At 37.2% G+C, this 24,068-nt stretch overlaps 1 protein-coding gene across 1 annotated transcript in view; it reads right to left on the reverse strand.

The window, feature by feature from the left end:
• Positions 1-24,068, reverse strand: part of COL25A1 (collagen type XXV alpha 1 chain) — a 279,646-nt gene that overhangs the window by 49,388 nt on the left and 206,190 nt on the right. Inside the window, exons 11-17 of the mRNA XM_072335135.1 lie at positions 23,531-23,557; positions 21,560-21,604; positions 11,952-12,005; positions 10,395-10,421; positions 8,208-8,252; positions 3,458-3,490; positions 3,286-3,321 (exon numbers count right to left, since the gene is read on the reverse strand). Coding sequence (XP_072191236.1) covers positions 3,286-3,321; positions 3,458-3,490; positions 8,208-8,252; positions 10,395-10,421; positions 11,952-12,005; positions 21,560-21,604; positions 23,531-23,557 — 267 coding nt within the window. The remainder of the gene's footprint in view (positions 1-3,285; positions 3,322-3,457; positions 3,491-8,207; positions 8,253-10,394; positions 10,422-11,951; positions 12,006-21,559; positions 21,605-23,530; positions 23,558-24,068) is intronic.

A 24,068-nucleotide genomic window follows, 5' to 3' on the forward strand; every position in this document is an offset into this window, starting at 1 on the left:
TGCTTTACCCAGAAATATTTTGCTGATTTAAAATTGTAATAAAGTGACCTATAGCACAGCATTTGCAAGGGGACATTTCTAACAAGAATTGAGAACTGAATGCATTTATTTTGAAGGAAAGTTGATATTAGTCTAACACAAGAAAGGCTAACAGCGTTCTGACACGTGGCCTTTTTGAGATACCATCTAAATAGAAAGATGTCATCTAGGGAAATAAAAATGATGAAAAGAAAAAAAAAAAAGTAGTAGTAACATGTGAGGGCTGGAGATTTTACTTTAATACACAGATGGATTCAAACCAATGCTTTGGATGTGAATATTCCCCAAACTTTCTGGAACTGGTCTGAAATCTGAAGCCAATTTTTACCTTTATAATGAGTTGAACTATATTCCAGATTTTGTGCATGCTTGAACTTTACAGAGATCCAGATTTCAGCCCTGTGGTGAGGGCTATAGATTTTGCTATTAATATATTTTACTTGTGTATACACACACACATACATATACACCCACCTATAGATACATACACACAAACAAATGTGTCTATGCATAATATTACTCAGACTACAGTACCCAAAAACACTACTTTGAGGCAATAGTATCAAAGAGACTCCAAGTGCTAATAACAAAATTATATTCTGCCACAAACTGAAGAACACAAGGTCTGCAAATGGCTTTGCCAAATGGAGTAGTTTTTATATATTATGAGATGATCTGATAATACATTTCAGTTACTCCAACATTTTAACTCATCAGACTGCCTAAAAGCACAGGAAAGAATCCACTCTTAAAATATTAACTATAAAATTAGATGAAAGAATGGCGTCTAGGATACAATTTTCAATAGACTTCACTAGCTCCTGGTTTACTGCCTAACAGTTAGTAAAGCAGGAAATGGGTTGTCAGTCTTGCAAAAGAATAATCCACTAAAAAGTCTCCATTACACCCATTCTTGATGAAGCACTAGCTCCAAAATCTCTCTCCTCTATCAGGTTTCTCAGCTGGGCAGCTATAGACCACACTTCTAACACGACCTTTTCTTATCCAACTGTGGAACACTAAGTTTCATTTCTAAGCATAGCACATGAATGATCGCAACTGATAAATGTATTAGTATTGCTGCTGTAGGTCACTGTTTAATCCTGGGACAGATCTAAACCCTAGAGACACAAACATAACAAGCAGAAATGATCCAGTAAAGCCAGTTTGGATTCACAGCAATCTAAAACAATTAAGATGCCCATCCAAGATACATCAAAGAATGTAATACATAATGAAATCACAAATGTTTCATTATAGTTAGCATTATACTTGAGTGTTTAAGGCTTTATTTTCTGGACTTTTCCTAATACAAAAGATACAAGCATAATTTATGAGAAGAATAATTTTTAAAGAAGGAGAGGCTGTATAACTAACTTCTCATCACACTAAGTTTGTCAGGTCAAGTTGTTCTGTCCTGATACAACATGTGGCAAACAACAGCCTTGACAGGCCATTCAGGCACCAACACATTTCATTTCATGTAAGTATTATTCAGGTGGGTAGCTCAATATTTACCTGTTCTTAGAAGATGGATAAGGAGCAACCAGAAGGGGAGGGTGAAGTAATATATAAGGAAGGAAGGAAGATACAGAATGGAAAAAAGAATGGGGCATGAGGAAAAAGAGAGGTGATGCAAAGGACTGAGCCACAAGTTTGTTTGGACAAAGGACCAACAGCCCCTGGTGGGGTGAATGAGTTCCCACTGAGCAGAGGCAGAGCGTTAACTGGGTGACACCTGGCTGGAGGAGGCACTCTGAGCAAGCACAATATGGGAGCTGCTGGCCCTGGCTGGGAACAGGGACGTGGCATATTGGGAGTTTGTGAGGTGATGTGGAAAGAACACATTAAGCTCCCTTTGGTGCAAACAACAAGCTGACACTATAGAAAGACTGAGCTGTGTACTTCTCACTTATCTATATTATGTAAATGAGATCAAACCTGAGTGCCTGGAGACTGAGATCCTGCAGGAGCCTGCTGATAAATCACTGCTGCTTTTCCCTCCATGGCAGCCAGCTAATGAGAGAATGAATCTCAACAGGCTCTTAAGTGCATTTTCTAGTTTATTGCCCCAACAAAGCACACAGTAGAGAATGCACATGGTGAATGATTCCACAGATTAGATAGCTTTAAGCTACTATGATTACTTTCTCTAATTAAAACTGTATTTTACTAAAGAACTGCATTTACTCCTGTAATAGTCTTTGTTTATTCTGTTGTAACTGATGGTAACTAAAATTTCTCAAACAAAAAGACTCAACTTCTTAATTTATATTAACAGGTGATTTGAAATTTTGCTTAGTCACCTAAAGGCCATGAGTATTAGAAAACAGTAGTACTGCCAATTACTATACAGAATTATAGTTCTTGGCTGGTGGACAGGAATATCTGCACACTCAAATCTCCACTGGGGTCTGCTCCACCCTGACAGCAGTAGGAAATTTTCAATGTTATTAGATACAAGAATGATGCTGAAGGCTCCAGGGGGAAACCAAGCATTGCAGAGCAAAAATCTGGTACCCTCATTGTCTCTTCTGTTTGCCCTTTCACCAGCTCTCCCAGCAGGACCTACCTCCTACTCTCCTGAAAGAGCAGCTGAAGGCAAAGCATTCACTGTTTGATGTACTATGGATTCAAAAGGAAAATTACCCAGCTTCGCAGGGCCTCATGCAGCACAGAGTGATTACAGCTCCTGCTGGATCTTTACTTGCAAAAACATCATCATCTATGCAGCACCAAGGGGAATTTCTTCCCCACAAAGGAAGAATGGAGCATTATCCAGTCTCTGTCCTCCCAGACACACTGCGCATCTCTGATAGTTCAATTTCTCTTTCAAGTACATAGGAAAGGGATTCTAGTCAACATTTATTTTCTTCCTAATTAGATGTAATAATGTTCCACAGGCTGAAGGTTAATATTCAGTCAAACATGCAAAGTTAACTTGCGATCATTCAAGTAGCATAGCCATTTGTTGTTAGTCTCGCCAGATGCAACTGGGTAAGCTTTCAATGCAAGAAGTGCTCTGATGTTAGAAGAGGAGGTGTGTTATTCTGATACTACTTTTCACGCTAATTAGTGTTATCATTCCTGTGCTTTTTAAAATACAAAATGATCATATACCACATTGTACAAGCTGCTACATAGCAATGCATTGGGCTCATCCTAGTGTAAAAACAGTTTAAAATGACAAGACTTATCACAAATCCAACAGTGAAGAAAAGGAACACAAACATTTCTAACTAATACCTTTTGTCCGGGCCGTCCAGATTCACCAGGTTCACCCTAAACAAAAGGAATTAAAAATAAGGTTGGAGAAGATCATAACATTAATGGTACCCAAAACATCTGTGACACAACAAAGTAATGCTGATCAGCCACCCCTCTTCTCCCTGTACAACTGCTTTGAACACTTACTTACCTTAATTCCTGCAGCAGACGAACCAGGGTCACCCTGATAGAAAATCCACAAGAAATAATCATTCTTATTATATATACAGTATTAAGGAAACAAATACAGCAAAACGTGAAAGATTATAGCAAGATGATATAGCAAAATAGCTATTTAGCAAGATTACCTACTCTCTGTGACGATACATAGGAGCTTACCCATTGAAATCAAAGGATTCAGAAAAGAAACCATATTATTTAAAATAATAATAATTCAGAGAGAGTTAGTTTCAAAAAGTATACTAAGTAGACCCAAATTTCACAATCAAAAATGCTGATTTTGTAAAAATGAACTTTAAAAAGCAAGACAGGACATGGCTTGGCATCTCTAAATTGCTGACATGTATCAAAAATCATTTACTGCAATTTACAATGAATGACCTTTTTGATTCGGTTCTACAGATCTCAACTGACACAGCTTTCTGTGCAAATGAAGATGAGCCTTGAAAGGAAACAGTGTCTTAAGTATTTATCACCATCAGGACAGGTCATAGCTCAATTTCCACAGCTCTTCAGCTTATTTTAACTAGTAAGACAATGCAGCTAAGTGCTGCACACGATAGGATGAGGCAACTACAGCAATTTATGCATTTGGGAAAGCCCTCTGTTCTGAGGACACATCTTGCATTCAGGAAGAGTGCCCTGTTTTCTGCTTGGTTGACCAGACTTGATAGGTAGTGATATGTGCAAGTTCAGAGGACTGGTGAGTGAACTGGCAGGGAAGCTTTCAGCTCCCAGTTTATTTTGTGTTATTATCACAGGATCTTTCAAATTCTTGAATACTCCATTTGCTGCACTTTTTTCCCCCTAAGTGACATGCCAAATAAACATGGAGAAAACCAAACTGATGAAAAATTGACTAGTTAAAATAAAGGTTGCCAAAGATGGCTAGATTGTTTGTATTTGAAGGACTCTCTCAGTATGCATTATTCAAAATAAATTTGGATTATTCATTAAAAATAACAAGTTGCTACGTGGCCGTAACTGCAAACTCTGCAAGAGCCTGTTAGCCATTGACACAGTTAGTATAGGAGCCAACAGTGTTATCCACTTCGAAGATGTTTAAACAGAGTACCGATTCCTGGTGGTAGGATGTCGAAGGAAGCATTCTGTGAATGCTGGAGTTTCAGAGTTGGTTTGGGGCTTTTTATTTTTTGTAATAGTCCAATAAAATTAAACGGCACCAGAAAACACGCTCACTTCATTTTCAAGAACACAAACAGAATTTCCTCTACACAGTTGCTACAGCTCTCTCACGTGTGAGTTAAAAACAAAAAGTCAGTTTTATGAAGGGTTGATTCATGTCTGGAAACCCGAGCTGCCTCTTCTTGACAGACATGCATGAGTGATACTGCTGATATCCCTTACAAGCATGTACAACTGCAAAGCTTCAGGGACTTTTTATAGCTGTAAAGTGGCAAAGCAACTGGTAAGAGACATTCACAAGTTAAACATTTTAAAGGATAATGATTGATATGGGGAGATAAGAGCATTAAGTATTTGTAATCCACCTTCACATAAGAATGAAAATTAATATGGGATTAAAAGAAAAAATATGGCACAGCATGTTCTCAGTTCTCTGATGAGTCAGACCATTTGGAAATGAAGAAATTTTAGCAGGGGAAAACGCACACAGAAGAAAAATACTTGGTAGTTTCCAGGGGCTAAGCCTAAGAACTCATGTCTGATACTGCCTTCAGAGCAGGCCAACTCAGAAATACAGTTTCCTCTTGAAAACATGGGTCAAAAAGTACTGACTCGAGTCTGCATCCCTGATAGCCACTGGGTACAGCAGTTCAGAAAGTAAAGCTAAATTAATTGTACAAATAGGATCCCAACCCTAAACAAAGTTTGAAACAGTTGTCACCAGATCTCTGCCATAGAGCAAAATAAAATACTTATCTCATAGAAACATGATTTAATCTTTTGAAGAAATGTTTTACAATTTGTGAGTGAAATGTCTTAAACATGTAGCGTTATCATTTAGTATAATGGTCCCTGCCTTCATTTATATAAAATAAGTGGCTTATTTTTTTAATTTCTTTTTATTTATTTATTTATTTTTAAATGAACCAAGCAAGTAGGAGGCATGCATACAAGCGGCTGAACATCTGGGAGATGAACCAGCTCTATCCTTATGTTATATCTGAACTACACTTCCAGCAGATCTCTTAAAATATCTTTTAAAAATAGCCCCTCAGTAAGTCTTAAACTCCTCTCCAAAGGTGGTCAGTTCACAAAAACTCTCTCAATACTCATCTGGTAGTGAAATTCTACATGCTCTGAACATCTCAGAGCTACCCAAATACAAAGCAGAGAGCATTCACAAGAATAACGCATTAATAAGGCTGCCTGTGAGATTTGCCAGTCTTTTAAAACAACGAAAAAGGGCAGAGTTTTCTGTGTTAACCTCCTGCCCCAATAGAAAATAACCAGAGGAAAACACAGAAGGAAGACTTCTGAGCTGTACTTTGAAATCCTGCATTACAGCAGAATAGTCTAGTAAGGGTAGCTGTTCAAGATGATTTGACACCAGTGAAAAAAGTACAAGCAATACAGGAAAAAAAATACATGAGGAGAAAAAATAAGAAAACATCAAGGCTGCTTTGTGAATATACTAAACGTGACTAATAGGCTTTCTTAGATTATCTAACACTAATGCAATTAACAACTGCTGGGCAAATTCATTCCTGAATTTTACATGATGGTCATACAGCACAATCTTTGCCCAATTTGCACAATGAAGAGCAGGAAAGAATACACTCCTTTTTAAGTAGCACAAAGGGAATGTAAGGACACCAAGTTTAATGCTAGATCCTATATTATCTGTATAAATACATCCTGAACTTCCTACCAAAGCTATCTTTCAGCAACAGTAAGCTGCAGTTCTACTGTGAGATATGAACCTTTTTTTTCCTGGGTGGCAGACTGTCTTGCAGGCAGGGAAAAATGGGTGGGCAAAAAACAATGAAGGTCAATTAAGTCACAATTTTGCTTATTCTGTCCTAGGAACTTGTGCAGCAGATGCCAGTCTGTTACTACTAGAGCAATGAGCTCCATGCAAACAGCATGTATTTCCATGTCACCAACCCACCTCTAAAACTTATATGTAATCTTGAGGAGTTGGGAGACAATTGCATTATAAAGTTAAAAAACTTATTGGAATTTCTTCAGATATAGAAATATAAGTCTCCGGATGACTATTCTTCCAGACGTTGATCCCAAACATTTTGAAGTTCACAAAAATGTTTACAATGCTATAGTCATGAACAAAAATGATTTCCCAATGAAAGAGGCAGAGGAGTTTTTCTTCCCTTAAAGAGGACTCCAAGCAGTCAGATGGATGCATCGCAGACCACGGTGAGGCATGAAAATACAAGTGGGTACATGCTCAGTCTCACAGTAGATAAAGAAGCAAAGCAACAAGGGAAGCTCCGCTAGTCTTCCCAGGGAGGTTAACTTCCCATTTAGTTGCTACAAGACTATGTCTTGAAAACACTCTCATAGAAATTGTTATTAAATTATGTTATTAAATCTTGTAAAATTGGATTAAGACTTCACTGGCATACCTTGTCTGAGCAACTAAGTAAGGTTCTTAAGATTTTAATCTTGGCTAATAAACATGACTACAGAGGAATTATTATTTAAACTCTGAGAATAAAAAAAAAAATTACTATTCTTATACATAATAACTACTTCTGCACTGTAGAATACATGCCATAACAGCTTTATGTTCTTGAGTACTGCTGCCAAATGATAGGGTCTGAGAGATTTGCATGCATTGCTTACTAGTATTTTGATAAATCTGGCAAACTTCTGATTTGAGTTGATTATGTAATTAAACATACGGGGCAGGAGACAACTGTGTTTTATACTTCTGCTCAAATATAGTCACTGAAATTAATGCTTTTAGAAGCATATGAGTTCCAAATTGGTGGTAATGAGCCGTATGCAACCTCTACTCCAAAATATACGCAAAGAACACAGAAGACTGCATGACTGGAGATCATTATGACTGATCCTTCTTTCCATACTAGACAAGCTATCTTTGTATATGTACAATACAATTAAAAACTCAGGTTCAACTGATCTTTTCTGCAGGGGTACAGAACAAATCTCAAGTAAAATAAAACAAAATAAAAAACTAAATAAAATAATATTTTAATGACTCCAGCTGCTTTTACTCCTTGGTACTTTGCAACAATGAGCTAACAAGGTATTTATTGGATGTTATTGATATAATTTGGTAAAAACATCTAAAATGTAGTTTTTTATCTTCAATTCTCAGTTACCCAGCTGGCTGTTCGGAAGGAAGTTAGCTATCATGGTACTCCATAGGTGTAGCCCATCTCTTTGCAGAGAACAGAGAATAGGAAATATGAACAGCCGGGATATACTAGAAAGAGATATAACTCATCAGACATAAAGCCAGCAGTCTGGGTAGATTGTGACCGAATTTTCTGTGCAATGCATATTTTAGTGATGATTAGAGACTGATGCTGATGCACTCTGTACTAAAGCTGCTGCTACATCAAGTCAGGAACTGAACAGTGACATTTTTCCGCTGTTTATAAGAATGAAATCAGACGAACAGTTCAACATTTTAAATAAGAAAGTTTAAAATGCATTTTTCTTTTGTCAAAGTTATTATTATCACTAGTTGATTAGACTGTGAACACACCTATGGCATATGCTTTCCTCTCCACCAATAAGTTGCATACCTTTTCTCCTGTGTCACCCTTTGGTCCATTTTCTCCAGCATCACCCTGGAATGAAAATACATATTTAAAAAAATGATTTTATGTAAACACACAGTGTGCAGAGAGGAGACAGCATTCAAACATTACTGGCAAGTTAAGTTTTATTAATCAAGTAGCCAATCTCTCTACAACACGGTCAGGAAGCGTGATTTTTATAGCTGCTACATCTTACTTCTTGCTGCTTTGATACAGTCCTCAATATAAACCCACAGAAGCACATAAACCCTCAGATAACTATATTCCTGTTGGTATAGTCTACAGACTTCCACAATTCATTGTGGTTTTGAAATGAAGGAATGATTTCATGATGGTTCAGCATCTTAAATTGGCAGCGCATATTTCTTCCCCAGAGATACTCACCTAAGCACGCACATCTAATCAAATTCAGGTAAACTATCCAACACCAATAATTTTTATTGGATTCTCAAGCGATGCATGTTATAAACTGCTTGAGTTTGAAGTACTTCCATGCATGATTAACAAACCAGAAAAAAGTCACTGATTTCACTGCTCCAGATAGCCACCAAGATGGTTGGCTACTCTACGGAAGTTTGATGTGTTGTATATTATTAAGAAAAGTGATACTCAGACAACACTCCTTTATGTCTGGGCAGAAATTTCTCAACTTAAAAAGAACTTTTTAAAGAAATGCTTCACAAGTTTTATCTATAAAAATACAAGATTTCTTTTTTTATTAATTCAGTTGTATAGTAAGACCAGAGTAAATGAAAAAGTCTGTTATATATGAAGACCAAACATGCCTGTGAGACTCGAGTGTAAGAAATATATAAAATACCAAAGGTACTGATGAATATTGACTCTAAATATGCCACAACCACTTTTGTAGGTCTTGGCCAGATAACCAGTAAAAATATTCAAATAATATTAATTCAGCACCCCTCATATTGCTCTGAAAAGCTCAATGTGAAATTTCTCTCAGCGGACTTGATCATTTTGTATAGGATGGTCACTAAAACAAGGGTAACAAGCAAAGAAACAAGCAAGTCTTTAATTAAGGACATAATGAGACATGGAGATGTGCAACAGTAACTGCTAGGAATGTCATTCTGAGTCCATTTGATATAATAAAGCACATATAGTACATTTACATTTTTTAGGGAAATACAACAGATGATTAGAGTGAAATATCATGATTTTAAGTAACAGAAATCCAGCACAGGTTAGAATGTATTGTTACACTGCTTTTGTGTTTGAAAATGAACAAAGGATTTCTGGAGTTCTACAAAAAATACTACTTTAACAAAAAGGAATGATTTTGTGAAAAAAGATTCCTAGTTACGTATTCTACTCGTGGGGTAAAAACATTCAGATTTCCCTGGACAATGATATACTTTTGAATACATGCAATGCCTTTGGAAAGCACGCTTGCAGCTGATAATACATGGATTTACACAGATCCGGAAGTGAAATTCAATTGTAGCTGAAAACTGAAGCTGCATGAGCAAGCAACTCTCTAGAGCAAATCACACCTGAATGCAAGCAGCTTACTTTTTAAAAAGCATGGCTCAATCTACTCACAGGAGATGAATCTTTGTAAAGATTCCTGCTTGAAATAAGGCTTACAGCATTTCTCAGGTTGCCCATGCAGAGATGTAGAAGTTTGATTTGCACTCGGTGTTTACTCACGAGTGCTCCTACTGGTATCTTTATATGAAAGGGCAGAATCATGCCCATGCTTTGCAGCATGGAGCTCATCCTGTCTCTGTGTGACTGTACATCATCTAGAGTTTGTGCAATTACCACTCTGCAACCAAATTCTTTTACTTCCTGCAGGTAACAGAGCATGCAAACCAAGTTACAACAAATGTTTGGCACTACCATTTATTCAATCACTCATCTTTTTCTGATATGAACATTAGATATGGTTAGGTGCAGAGTTCCTCAGCTATGCAGCAATTAAGACATGAGCACTGCTCTCCGTGAGTGATCAAGCTACAGTAATCTCAAGAGTAACTGGTATAACTATTATTTGATGTCAGAAAAAGCTACACAGTGGCTCTCAAGTTGTAGGCTATAGCTGCATTTTTAATTTTTTTTTTAAAATTTCTTATATATTTAAGCTAAGAATAAGTGCACTGACAGCTTTCCAAAACAGAAAAGCAGCAAAGGAAGTGGAATATGGCTCACCTTTTCTCCTCTCTCTCCAGGGTCACCCTGATGATCAAAGTAAGTGGAGCAGAGAAGTCATAAGTTATTAAAATGAATAAAATTCCAAGTGTTAGTACTATTATCATTGTCACAATTTATTATGCTGTTTCAAATGACAAAAATCCAATAATGGAATCTGCAATAAGCAATAATAAATAAATTTAATAGAACCCAATAGACAATAGAGTTTCAGCATGATTTTAAAACATTAGTAATTTGTATGTAGAATTTTGTTTTGTTTCAAAGTTTTCTTCCTGTTTTGTGTAGATTAAACCTTCATGAATAGGTGCATGTCTTTGTGGGATGGCCTTCTGGTACAGAGGTGACTCCTGCATTTGGTTCTCCTTATTTTGGAAATAAACGAAAGACAAATTTACAGGCTGAATGTGGGCTGAAAGCCATATGACTCTATTAATGGCTTAGGAGACTCCATGGGAGAAATAGAAATCCTTAAGTGTCTCAAACAAATGCATAACTGATTCAGAGCAAAGAGCCTTTACTGCTCCTAGCATTCTCTGGAAGAAAAGGATGGCTTATAGCCATTGTTTTTAAAGTTATAACTTGCTTGAGAAACTAGCTTAATGGCAAACGCACACTGGTGCACTGAGCATGACCCTGACAACTCATCTCTGTGTTTCTGGCTCAGAAATGTACTCTGCCTCATCTTTGCCCCTTCTGATGGCTGGCAGTCGCTAGGCAACTCGAAGATTACAGTTGTGCATATGAATTAAGCATTAAGTGCCATAATTTGGCTTCTTCTGTATACGAAATAAGGAAAGGTCACGCTCCCAAATGGTGTGTTTTCATCCCTGATGGACAAGCAGCCAGTCAGTAAAAGTAAAGAGCCTGCCCTGTGTGTCTGTCAGCAGCAGTATGATGCACAGAATCAGCTGAGGAGCACATGTGCACCAAAGATACGCTCACAGCTGATGGGATTAGAATTCAACATTACCCATTCCAAGAGGCCCACCGATCACATCACCATTGGGCTTTCATATGGAGTTCTAAGTTTCATCTTCTATTCCACTCATTCAATAATATCAAAACAGCAGAAAAATAATCATTTAACAATAAAATAGATGCAAAAAGACACTCAGATATATCAAATACAGGCCCAGACATGTTCTTAGTGCAGTCTGTTGCTGACTCCATAATAGCAGCTCAAGACTTAACCCTGACATTCATCAAAGAATTGACCACAGTAGCTCTTGAAAAGAAGCCTGAAACACATTGTAAAGAGCATAAACAAAGCCCTTCTGAAAAGGTCTCCATATTCCCAAACACTTGCAGGCATATTACATTCACTTGGCAATGGACGTGTATGCGTCAGTGCCACTGACTGGAATTATATATGCGCAGCAGAAGATAATGCTTCTTTATGGTGCAATGTGTAAAGCCTCTGACAGCGCTGATCACTAGAGAGAGCAGATCTCTAAAAGCCAGTCAGAACATAAACGCTGCCTGGAAAGAGCAACTGTAATCTATATGCACTCACGTACCATGTGCTTTTGTTTTTAATCCATTCCCAGTACCAACCTTAAGCCCCGCTGCTCCCTTCTCCCCAGCTACACCAGGCAAACCAGGTTCTCCCTATGAACACAAAGAAAGATGAAGTTAGCAAAGACATGATGAAATATATATTAATGCTATTTCACTGTCTCACATTAAACAGACTAAATCTAATTTAATCTCCTGTATAGATAAGGAATAATTCTACAGAGGGCACTGGAAAAGATGCATGTGTGAAGCTAAACAGAAAACAGAACTGAGACAATTCTGCAAAGCAGTCATTCCAGCAAGGCTAGCATTACTTCCCTCTTTTCTACAACTTAGAAATACTGCAAGAAAGACGTATCATAAACAGCTTTGACATTTCTGCTTCTGGTCTCCTAAGGAAGACTGACAGTGATGAAAAATGAAAAGGGTTCATTCCAGAAGCAGAAGAGTTTGGAAGAGATAGCTTTTTAATTTTTCAAGTATACCTTGCTTGTCAGTTTTACACACTCCAGTACCAGTAGCTAAAAATTAGATTTAAAAGACTTCAAAAACTCCAGCATAACATTAACGATCCAAATTTAGGGTTATTGTAATAGATAGCAGATACATCGTTCCACAGCTTAAAGAGTAGCAAGTAATTTTCATAAGTCAGTCAACAAATGGTAATTACTTGCAAACTTCTTTTTGCTCTTAACTTTAAAAAACAAGAAACAAATACAACAACAAAATCTTAATGATACTTCCTGGTGCTTAATTACCAGACTTGTTGAAAAAAAATGCAGGTGTTATTTGAGAGACATGATATATCAGTGGATAGACTGTACTGCTAAACAACCAGGGTTAATGGCTGAGTAAAACCTTCTGTGGAAGTATGCCTCAGTTTCACAACAAATATGCATATTCTTTTGTAACCCTTACCTACACTAAGGCACTGCACCTCAGGGGTGGGAAAGCATGTTAAAATAGCATCCAAAAGAACAGAAAATGCCTTTAAATAAGTTCCTCAATAAGCCTTTTTGTTACCTAAATGTAGGAAAATGCTTACAAGTTCAATACAATAGCTAGTACAGTAATGAAATGAGAAACAATTCAGAAACTCAGTGGATATTTTTATATAGGATTCAAACTCAGACAGGACGAACCAACTCTCTGCTCTAAGTTACAGAAGAATTGAGATAAAAGCTTATTCCAAATGCAACTGATTTTTTCCAACCCTCCAAAAAAGCCTTCTAGTAAGAAAGATCTTTTTATTACTTATACAGTCACATTTGAATCACAGATACATAAACCTGATTCTCCAATAAGGTTCAATACTAGTTCTAAATTAACAGAACATATAGTACCTTACTGTCACCAACTATGGGACTATTTCAAAACACAGAAAAAAACCATTGAGGTTCTTGTAAAACTCTCCTGAGTTATTCTTCATGCCAAAGAGTTAGGCGCTATTAGACTCACAAGGAATTACAAAGCTATTTGAGTCAGCCCTTTTTCAAGGCTCCTTTGTATTGTAGTAGCTTGAAGGCTGATATAGTCGCACAGGCATTTGATATATGAGCAGTCAGGATTTGAAGCTGTTGGAGATTAGGCATAAGCATCCTAAAGGATTGACCTAAAAGACACTTGGAGAAACCTGCCAGTTGACAAAATGAAGCAGAAGGGACCGATGGATATGCACTTGTTTTTCCTCATCCCACACCCCAAACAAGTTTGTTTCTGTCTCCTTCAATTTAAAACAGCTGCAGTTGGCTGACACTTTAAGGGGCTTAAATCAGTAATCAAAGGGTCAAAGTTCCAAGCTTGCACTTTCCTACCAAGTTTAGATATCCAAGTAATGCATACAGAGAACTACTAGTATGACAAAAAATGATAATAAAATCTGAAAAAAGTTGAAAAAAGTTGCCTTACTTTCTTTGGGAAAAAAAAGTGAAAACCTCAGGCTGTTGTACCTTTATAGTAAATCACTATTTCTACCAACTGCCCTGTTTCTGGCCTTATACGTGACTTCCCTAAGTCCAGCAAACTAAATGCTTCTATCACTGGAAGTACTAGCCAAAGGAATTATCACACCAGGTATTAGATCTGGGAAGGGGAAAAAATGAAGGCAAACCTACAAGGAAAGCACAGAGAAGACCTTGCACCTTTGTGCTTTTGAAGTCATTATCCACCTGTTTCTAAAGGTCTGAAGCACAGAGGGACAGTATAAAACCACAGTTTCACTTCTTTAGAACCTGATTTCATTGTTGATACAAACAGAGAACAGAAAGATGAAATATAACTTTACAGCACATAACCTATCCTATATATTACCTCTGGAAAACCCCTGTTTACCAGGAGTCAAGCTGGCTTTATATTTTAAGCCTTCTATTAAAGACTAAATTTAAAAAAATAAATAAATAAAAAATGATGAAACAAAAGCCACAATCAATCCACAAATAAAAAAAAATTCGACCCAAATAAACAGAACAAAGCCCCAAGAGACCTTCCATCAGCTAGGAAACTCCAAAAGTAGCCAAAAGCTGAAACAGCAGCAAATGTTTTGGAGGAAAATTGATTGATAGCTTTCCTGCTGTACACTAATCTTAGTATTTGCCATGAAAGTTAAAATATTCCTGTTAAGAAGTATAGTTAATTATTTTCCTTCCTTTTACTCACTTGTTTTTTTTGTTTGCTTGTATGTTTTTGTTTAATTACAGCATACGTTAAAACTAGAGAATGCTGTGTATGTTTGTTTCACTCCCACAGGTTAGTGTTTGGGAGATTAATTGCTGCACTTTTGGCTGAGGACAGTTACGCTGCTGTTCAAGGAGAGATGCATGCAAGGGAAAACTGGACATTCAGAAACACCACCTCATGCATCAACTGCAATTAGACTGCTTTTAAACTTGGCAAGATGTCAGAAGCTATAAAACTATATTCTTCATCTCATGTATTTGTACATTCACCAGGCTGCGGTTAATGTCTTCCCGACTCATATTGCAGTCTCTTTTTAACAGCATTGACAGCAAAGGTGTTATGCTGCAGAAACAACTGTCTTCTGCACGTCATTTAGCTTTCAAATCAAGGCAGCATATTTTTCTTCTTCCCCATTTAAGGAGTGATTTTGTCTATAGCACATCAAAGTTTAGGTCATAGCTTATTTTTCTGCAGTCAGGACATCCTGAAAAACAATCACTCAGGGACAGGCATCACTAAAACAAAACATGTCCTAAAACTTTCTAGTGCCTATGTAAAAGTATGACATAACATTACAATTAGAATGATACCAATGGCCACCAGTGCACTCTCAAATAAGAGTTGCAAGGTCCAAAGAATTTGTGTGAAAATATTGTCAGAGGATTCTCTTGAAACTCTTTCCTTACAAAGATGGATTATAGGAAAGATACTGTGGGCAGGTTGGACATACGTAACTATAATCCATAAAATTTTACTGTACTCGTAAAAGTCTACTGCAGAAAAGGACACCATTGCCACTAAAAGCTTTTAAGCATGCAAGTCCCCACTTCTTTTCTACAACCATCTGAAGTTACTTAGGTCCACTTTCATGAATTCAGAAATGGTCTCAGAATGATGGAAGTAAAATTTTTAAGCAAATGTGCTATTGTCCTTTCACTCAATCCAAAAAATGCTGCTAAATTCAGAATGACTGTAAGTACTCCCGTAATCTATTTGATGACAGGAGAGGCTTAAAATGAATTGGAAAACATACTATCACATCAGCAAACTATGATGTCAAGGCATAACTGATAATGTTATGAAGAAAGGTACCATCAACTACTCAGGGTCCTTCTGATCGTTTCTAGAATGGTCTTCAGTGAAACACCTTAAGATGAAGAAACATTTTGATATTTCTTCCAGTTAATTTCAACTACAAGAGCAAACAAAATGCCAACACATCAAGAAGAATAAACTCAAACCAGCCACTTGGTTCAGGAGTTTCAGGTAGTTCAAAGAGCAACACTGGACAGCAGAGCAGAGTGTCTTGATTCAAGTCTTGGTCCTCTTGTGCCTCTATTACCCAGGACTGCATTAACATTGAAAGACTAGTGCTATCTTTCCTGAACTAGTTTGGGTAAAACACATCCTTCGGCACCCTGCCCAATGAACTGAATCTGTATTTGATCAGTGCAGAGTGCTGCTTGGGCTCAGCTGACTATTTGATAAAACACTGTCAATATGAATGCATAAAACCTACTTTAGACCAGTTTTGAAAATATATCGGCCACTAGAGTACATATTGAAGGAGTTCAGGCTGTTAAAATCATACCTCTCTCCTTAATAGAGCGATCTGTGCCCTTGAGGTATGTACCTCTATGTCCAGAATTAAGCAGCTAAAAATAACATGGCTGGAGGCCATGGCTTTTCTTGTTTCTAACAGAAAAACAGCCTGGAGGCTGCTATTCTGAAATAAGTTTAGTTTCGGTGGGATTCATAACTCCATCTACACCAGCTGGTTGATATCCATCTCGCCCTGAGAAGAAAGCCTGTCAGTACTGCTATATTTTCCAGTCACTAGAATGCAATCAGTTGTAAGGATAAGGAAATACAAGAGGCCCCCAAACTAAATTCAATCTAATTTTACTCTAAAATACATAAACAAGGACAGAGGGGAATAAAGTAGTTTCTCAGACATGTTACTATGATTTCCATTTCAAATCAGGCTTGAATTATTTCCTTTCAACTTGCTTTTCACCCTCCTCAAAAGTAACTTAATGTTGTTTGTTTAAGAACTGGAAAGCTCTCCTGGCCCACTCACCAGCTGAAATTAAGTGGAAAGTCTTCAACAGGACTCAGCTGGCCTGCAAACCTGTCTGAGAATCTGTGAACTACATTCAATGATGTTTCCTTCCTCTATATTTCTCTATTTGAAATAAATGTTAGTACACACATACCCTTCATTTCTCCAAAGAGATGTGGTAATACTACTTTTGAAACACGTCCGACATAGTACAGTATGGGGAATATTGATGGGGAAATACATATGAATTAGAGTAATAATATGCATGAGAAAAGCAGTAAGAAATATGCATGCCCAGACTCTATGGCGACTAACAAGGAAGAGGGATTTTTTCGAAGTCTATCAAACTGCTATTGTCAAACTACTGGAACAACTTAAACTGAAATGACCTGTCCTGACCACCATTCAGTTCACAATACATCCTTACAAAACAATAAAAACAATTCCTACATAAGAAAAAAAGCAGTGCAGAGGTATCTGTTCACCCAGTGACAATTCTCTCTCAGACTTCAAGAATTACTAGGTGGGGCTACGTCCCAGTTATTCTTCTCAACAAGATAAGCAGAATGTGGCTACAGTTTCCTAAATGCAGAAACAAACAGGGAATGTAAACATCCTTTCAAGACTACCGGTAATATTTCATAGGATTTGGCCTGAAGGAAAAAAACACATGTGAAACTACGACAATACATTTGCTACTATGAAATCTATTAGTTAACAGTCCTGCAAAAACAGGTGGGTTGCGTAAAATTACACTTTAATATTTAGAGATTGTCTAAGAAAAGTGGTTCATAAGTTAAGGGATTAGAAAATCATTCTAAGTGTACTCAGAATTTATGATCTAATTTCCAGACCAACTGGTCAGACTTGTCAATCGTCTCTTATTTTCCACTTTTTCAATTAAAGAAGAGGTGAAGGAAAAGAAAAATTGCAGGCACGTATATGATGGAGGTGACCTAGGTACATTATTCAATTGCTTGTGGAGGGGGAAAAGTTAATTCACTGCTGACATTCATCAGTCCAAAGATATTCAGTGCTCAGATGAGGAACGCGTTCACATACAATTTTAAGCATGTACTTGGAGTTCTACCTTTTAAACTAAGAAAAAAAGAGTAATGCGGATCCTCGTGCACTGCACATACTGCTGTTGAACAGAAAGAGTTCACTGATTAAAAGGCTACCAAGACAGCATAACTTTTTTTTAAAGCTTTCTAACTACGTAACTTCTTAAAAGGAGATGCATCACACATTCAAGTTGAGTTAAACTGCCCTGCAAATCAGCATCAATCTCCATGAGTAAAGCCAGGAGTGCCAGCAGTCAGCACACAGTACTGGCCAACCTTAATGTATATAGACCCCTAAAAAGGCTGTACACAGATGTCTGACACTGAAATTATTACACCGGTTCTCATTCAGCTGTACCTTGCAAGAAACACTGCACTAAGAATCAGTTTTTACTGTCCAACATGAAAAAAATGGACCTTTCAGTAGAAAAAAAAAAAAAAAAAAAAAAGCCCAGGAATCCTAGGCTGCACAAAACTTACTAATACTACCTTAAGATAAATATTGCTTCAGCTTAGATTTATTTCGACCATTATTCTAAAGCAAACAGATATTATTTTTTAAGAGAGACTTCAACATTCAACTTTCATCTGCTTATACTCCACTTTCTAACTGCTTATATAATGCATTTTCTGCATATAATGTAATGCTCACAAGTCAAAATTAGATACCAATTGCAAAACACCCAAATCTGACTACACTCTGTACTTATCTGTCTAGTCTTTATGCCGATGTCTAGATTTAGTTTAGAAATTAATTTTTTCTTAAAATTCAGAAGCAGTCCGTCTACACTAAATAATTACGTTATTTACATATACATTATTTATTACTTTATAAGTGGTGACAGTTTTAGATGCCATAAATAGAATAAAATAAACATAAATACATCCAAATGTTGGAATTAGGGTGTTTTGGTTTTTTTTGTGCTTGTTTTTTAATGCAATGCAAAGTTGGTCAACAGCAGTTAAATGATTGTTTGAATTTTTGCTTTAGGAAGACAATTTCAGATTTGTTTCCTACCCATTAAACATGACTGCAATTCAGTCTATGTGGTCTCCACAAAGCAAATGTACAATCACCTAATCTATCTAAAAAAAACCCCAAATCTAAGTATTCCAAAAATACACTTTAATAACTGTACAAGATTTTTATATATGGCACATCTGAGTCACCTCACTGACATCCACTTCTCTGCTCAAATAGGTGAAGATTTCTGGACAGATGTTGTGTGATGATACATGACACACTTCGATAAAACATGAATCACCACTTCTACTCAATGTGTTTGCAACTCTTCTCTCACTGTTCTGCATATACAAAGAAAATCATGCTATAAAATGTGGCCCTGCATTCACATTTTGTTTACATTAATTACTTGAACTCTATACATCAGTACCATCTGTGTTTGCACATACTTTCTATCATTCATGTTAGAATTAAATGGTGCCACAAAATAAGAAGGAAAAATCTCAGGGCTTAACACGAATTTGTCTTGTAAAGTAATTTTCTTCATTTATCGTGTTATATATGCCTAGTTTCAAACTTAGTTTTAATGTCATTCACAGTAGTCATAATGTTCTGAATATAAACATTGAAAAATAATAGATTCATAGCACAATTACCATCACTATGGTGAAATTACTCATAATTACACCATTTCCTCTAACCACTGTTAAAATGCAGGTTGCGTATTACAACAATAGAAGCTTACTGTTATGAAAGCACAATTTAAATTGAATTATTTTAAAAGAAAACTAGTGCCTTGTTCTCAAGGGCTCTTGGAGAAGGAGACAGAAGAAGGGACTGTGTGAAGGCTGCTCCAAAAGCGATGCCTCCTATTTTATTTTGTTGGCCCACAACATCAGAGGTGGATGTTGGCAGATGGCAGCAGAGGCTGAACCTTCTCACCAATATTCCATCCCATGTTGTTGCCATGTGACAGATGGCAGAAGACGGGCAGTCTAACAGAATGGATGGTATCTGACATGGAAGTGTGTATGAAGCAGAAGTGTGTCACTGTATTCCTCCATGCAGAGAAAAATGGCTCTCACTGATGCTTGCTGAGCATTTGTGAAGACCAGACAGTGGATGTGAGCACGGTGAAACAGTGAGTGGGTGGCACATTTCAGCAGCAGTGGCAGTGATATTCAAGACAAGCCACATTCCCAATGGCCACACACAACTGTTACATCACTAAATGTAGAGCATCTTGATCAGCTCATCCACATGAATCAGTGGATTAAGACCAGGGAACTCTGTAAGGAACTGAATACTGGCTTCAGTGCATTGAAAGCAATGGTAGCAGTACGGGAATATCACAAAGTCTGTGCCAGGTGGATCCCATAAATGTTCACATGGGAACAGAAAGAACACCATATGCAAGCTTGACAGGACCTACTGAACCAGTATGAGGCTGAAGGAAACAGTTCCTGGATGGCATCATTACCAGAGAGGTGACATGGTGTCACCACTGTAAGCTAGAGTCAAAACAGCTATCCATGGAGTGGTGAGACGTGAATTTCCAATATAAGTGAAGACACAGTCCTCAGCAGGTGAAGTGATGTGCTTGGGATAGCAAAGGGGTCGAAGCTTGAACTTCCACAGTGAGACCGAAGAAGACAACAACCCTTCTCTTGCCATACAATAATACCAGGCTGTATTCCATTGTAAAGACCATGGAGCACATTGCTCATCTTGTCTAACTGTCCTGCCATACCTAATGTACAGTCCAGATTTAGCATCTTCTGCCTTCTGTCTGTTCGGGCCAGTGAATGACAGACTGCATGAGCAACATTTTCTAGCAATGACAATGACTGCCACTGACACTGTGAAATAGTGGGTCATCTCCTCTGGTGCAGATTTGCATGAGAGCAGCATGCAGGCTCCTGTTCATTGTTGGCCAAAACACATAGCTAATGGTGGTGACTGTGCTGAAAAATAGTGCTTTTTAGTTGAGAATGTGCTCTATCAAATAGTGTTGTTGTGCACTTCGTATTTGTTATAGTTTCCACAGAGACATTACTTTCCGAGCATCCCATATGTAAAATGGTCTTTATACACTATCACTGATTACTTCTCAAATACAGAGAACATGCTAAACTATCATTTTCCTTTTGGTATTCCCTGCAAGTGCTTTTCAAGTTCACTATTAATGTTAGTGCTTATGAGAACAACAGATGGATAATACTGCCTGCAGCCAGGGAGGGATATTATTTTAAAACTTCACCATACAGCTTTGCCAACAAACCTTAGCAGGGCTTTGAAACAGCCCTGCTGCTCTTTATGGAGTACTGTCCCGGACTAGGAGTCAGTTTAGTGACACATAACACTGACTTGACTGAGTTACCGTCTCCTCCCAGTTGCACTAAAGACTATTTCTTTTTTAATAATTTCTCTTTATTTTCATTCCCAACTTTGATTTTATTATTGATTTTATTTTATTCTCTACCTGCTTTTCCAGCCTAATTATTCTTTATATTGTGTTGCCACTGTACAAACACATAAACATGACCACTTGCATCATGGAACTGAGTTAACAGGAATTAAACCAAAAGAAGCTGTAGAAAAAATGCAGTTGATAAGAACACTGAATAAAGTCATACACATTACCACTTGGATGTTTATCAGTCATCACCAAATCAGACTTTTGAAGTAACCATATTCACTGGCTAACACTAGAAAACAACGAATTCAGAGCACAAATCAGATTTTATAGTCTCTTCCCTGAGACTGACTAGAAATTAGAACCTTGGATGTTCTTCTGCAAACTGCTCATGTGAATGAGCCTTGAGTTGCTTTAATCAGTGACACAAATAACTGCTACGTTGACAGAGTCAAGTGAACTCACCATTTGCCCGTCTTTCCCAGGAACACCAGGCACTCCAACAGAACCCTGGTGGGAAACAGACGCCAGTGTTTAACAAATTAAACAAGTCGTGAAAACTCTCACCTCTTAATACAGTACCCAAAAAAGACGGGGAATGCCAGCATATTCTAAGTGCAATAAAATCTTCAAAAACTAATTTCTATTCAAGTTAAATCCTCCTGTCTGTAGACAACTGTTTATATTAATCATAAACATTCTTACAATGTACATTCTTACGCTCTTATGACATACATGTTAGTGACTGTCCCACTGCACAGCCTCTTTCAGAAAGAAGCCTCAAGTTGGTGGTAACTTTGTTATGAATGCTATGTAAAACATGTAAGGATTAAAATGTAATTCCATGTAATGCTTTGGATAAATTTTGAGTTTGTTCTGACACAGTCTAACGTAGAACACCTAACATAGCGCCTGAACAAAATCATTAAAACTTCAAATGCTTTCAAGCATCTGAAATGGAGGGATGCTCCAAGCCCAATAATTAGCAGGGTCAATCTAAAAGCTTTTAAGGGATAATCCACAATAGTTCAGCCTGACAGCGCAAATTACCAATGTCCTTTTATAGAATATTTTTGTTTTCCATTAATAAACACCTGAACAGGTTTGCTGGATGCACAGTCATGAATGCTAGCCACTTTTGTCTAGTTTTTCCAGAAACTTGTAAGAAAAGGCTCAGGAGGGCATTATGACATCAGTCTGAATAAACTACCCTTCTTGTAACAGTTAATCTTCCCAGGGATAGTCTCATACAGCTGCTGACTTTTCTTATGAAACATGAGATATCAGGAAGTCTAAATAAAATTGATTCTACCATACCCTTAACCAATAAATGTTTATCATATATTCCGAAGCTCACCAGAACATGAATTTTCTCAATCTTGTACATATAAAATATCCCCCTATGCTATTTGTAATGTCAACTTCAGAATGAGATGAGCTTTACAATGTCACGTTCTTGCACTACTAAACATGAAAGGTAGCCTTCTCCATCAGCTTGTGAACTGCACAGTTCACAGCAAAATCCCACGGATTTACAGGCTCTGGGTTTTCACATACCAACAGACTTTTGTTTCTTCAAGAAATTAAATTTTAACAGATGCAAGCAAACCTTCACTTTAAATAGTATTTTGAAAGAAGAAAAAGAGGTGACAGCTTTGCCACAAATATTAATACTACTTATTCCTTCCCCTACTTTTTCTCTTTATACAAATTAAGCCGGCTCTAATTAGATATCTTCCATCACCTCTTATCTTTTGAAATCAGTCTCAAAATATGACCTGCCTCGGTGGTGTGTGGGTAAGATGCTGGAATAGTGCCACTTACAAGCTGTTATTGCTAATATAGCTAGGACTGTTATAACGGTGCAGTTCCATAAATCCAAAGCTCACTCCATCAAACTGAGGTAGTCAGTTTTAATGAGTGCAAATAATGCTGAAAGCATATATAGGAAGTCAGATCTCTGGTTACCAAAGGAACAGGAAGACAACAGCAGACCACCTGAATACAGCCAACCAAGAACCATTTATCAGCAACACCTATATCTTTTGTTTCTGTTGGTCATTTTTTAGTCATATGGCATTGATCTACTTGAGAAAGGACATGCATTCAATCAGAAATTCTATCTCTCCATCTTTCACAATGTTTCACCTTCAGTTTCATAGCTGTACCAGTACATGAATAAGAAAATTATAGTGACCTTTTCACCTTAAAGTTAAGCAGACAGATTAAAAACATTCCGCCCTGAATTGCTTGAACTTCCTATGATGGAGGAAATGGGAAATCTTATGTCTAACGTCATATGACTACATTTTGCAAAAACAAAATTCAGCATCTAAATTACCAGATTCAAGGTGGTGTGCAGTAGCTAATTCCATTCACCTTTCCACTTACAGTTTGGAACCAGGAGGTATAATGGTATTGTTGTTTATACTATACCTTCTGTCCTGGAGGCCCTTGAGGTCCCTGCAAAGAGAAATAAAATGTAATTACTCTAGCTAATTTAAGCTTGAATGTCCAATTAAAACTGTTCTATTGTGTAAGTATTCAGATACTGGACTGAAACCAGCAGAAATTTTCTGCACCAACAAAAAGTAAAATATTTTACAGAAAATACACAATGATCTTCTATTTTTTTGGAATAGATTTAACTTTTAAGTAGAAGATTCAAACTTCCCCCTCCCTAACATTTTCTATTCCATCCCATCTACTTCTTCAAATACCAACAAATCTGTCAGCATTAAAAAAGTGTTTCTTCTTCTGATACCATAACAATGATGGTATCATTGTCGTGGTTCACAGTAATTTTTCTGCTTGGCAGTAAGTTTTCTGCAAAAACCTAGTTTATGCCAGTAAGTTTTTGCTCTGTTTTGAGAGAGAGGAGAATGAGCCTCTCTGTACTTTCTAGATCATTAACGGTATTGAAATTTTTTAATACAGTTTAACTAACACATGATTTGTGCCATCAGCCACAAGT

Source organism: Excalfactoria chinensis, chromosome 4, assembly GCF_039878825.1.
Source record: "Excalfactoria chinensis isolate bCotChi1 chromosome 4, bCotChi1.hap2, whole genome shotgun sequence".
NCBI classification, from domain to species: domain Eukaryota; kingdom Metazoa; phylum Chordata; class Aves; order Galliformes; family Phasianidae; genus Excalfactoria; species Excalfactoria chinensis.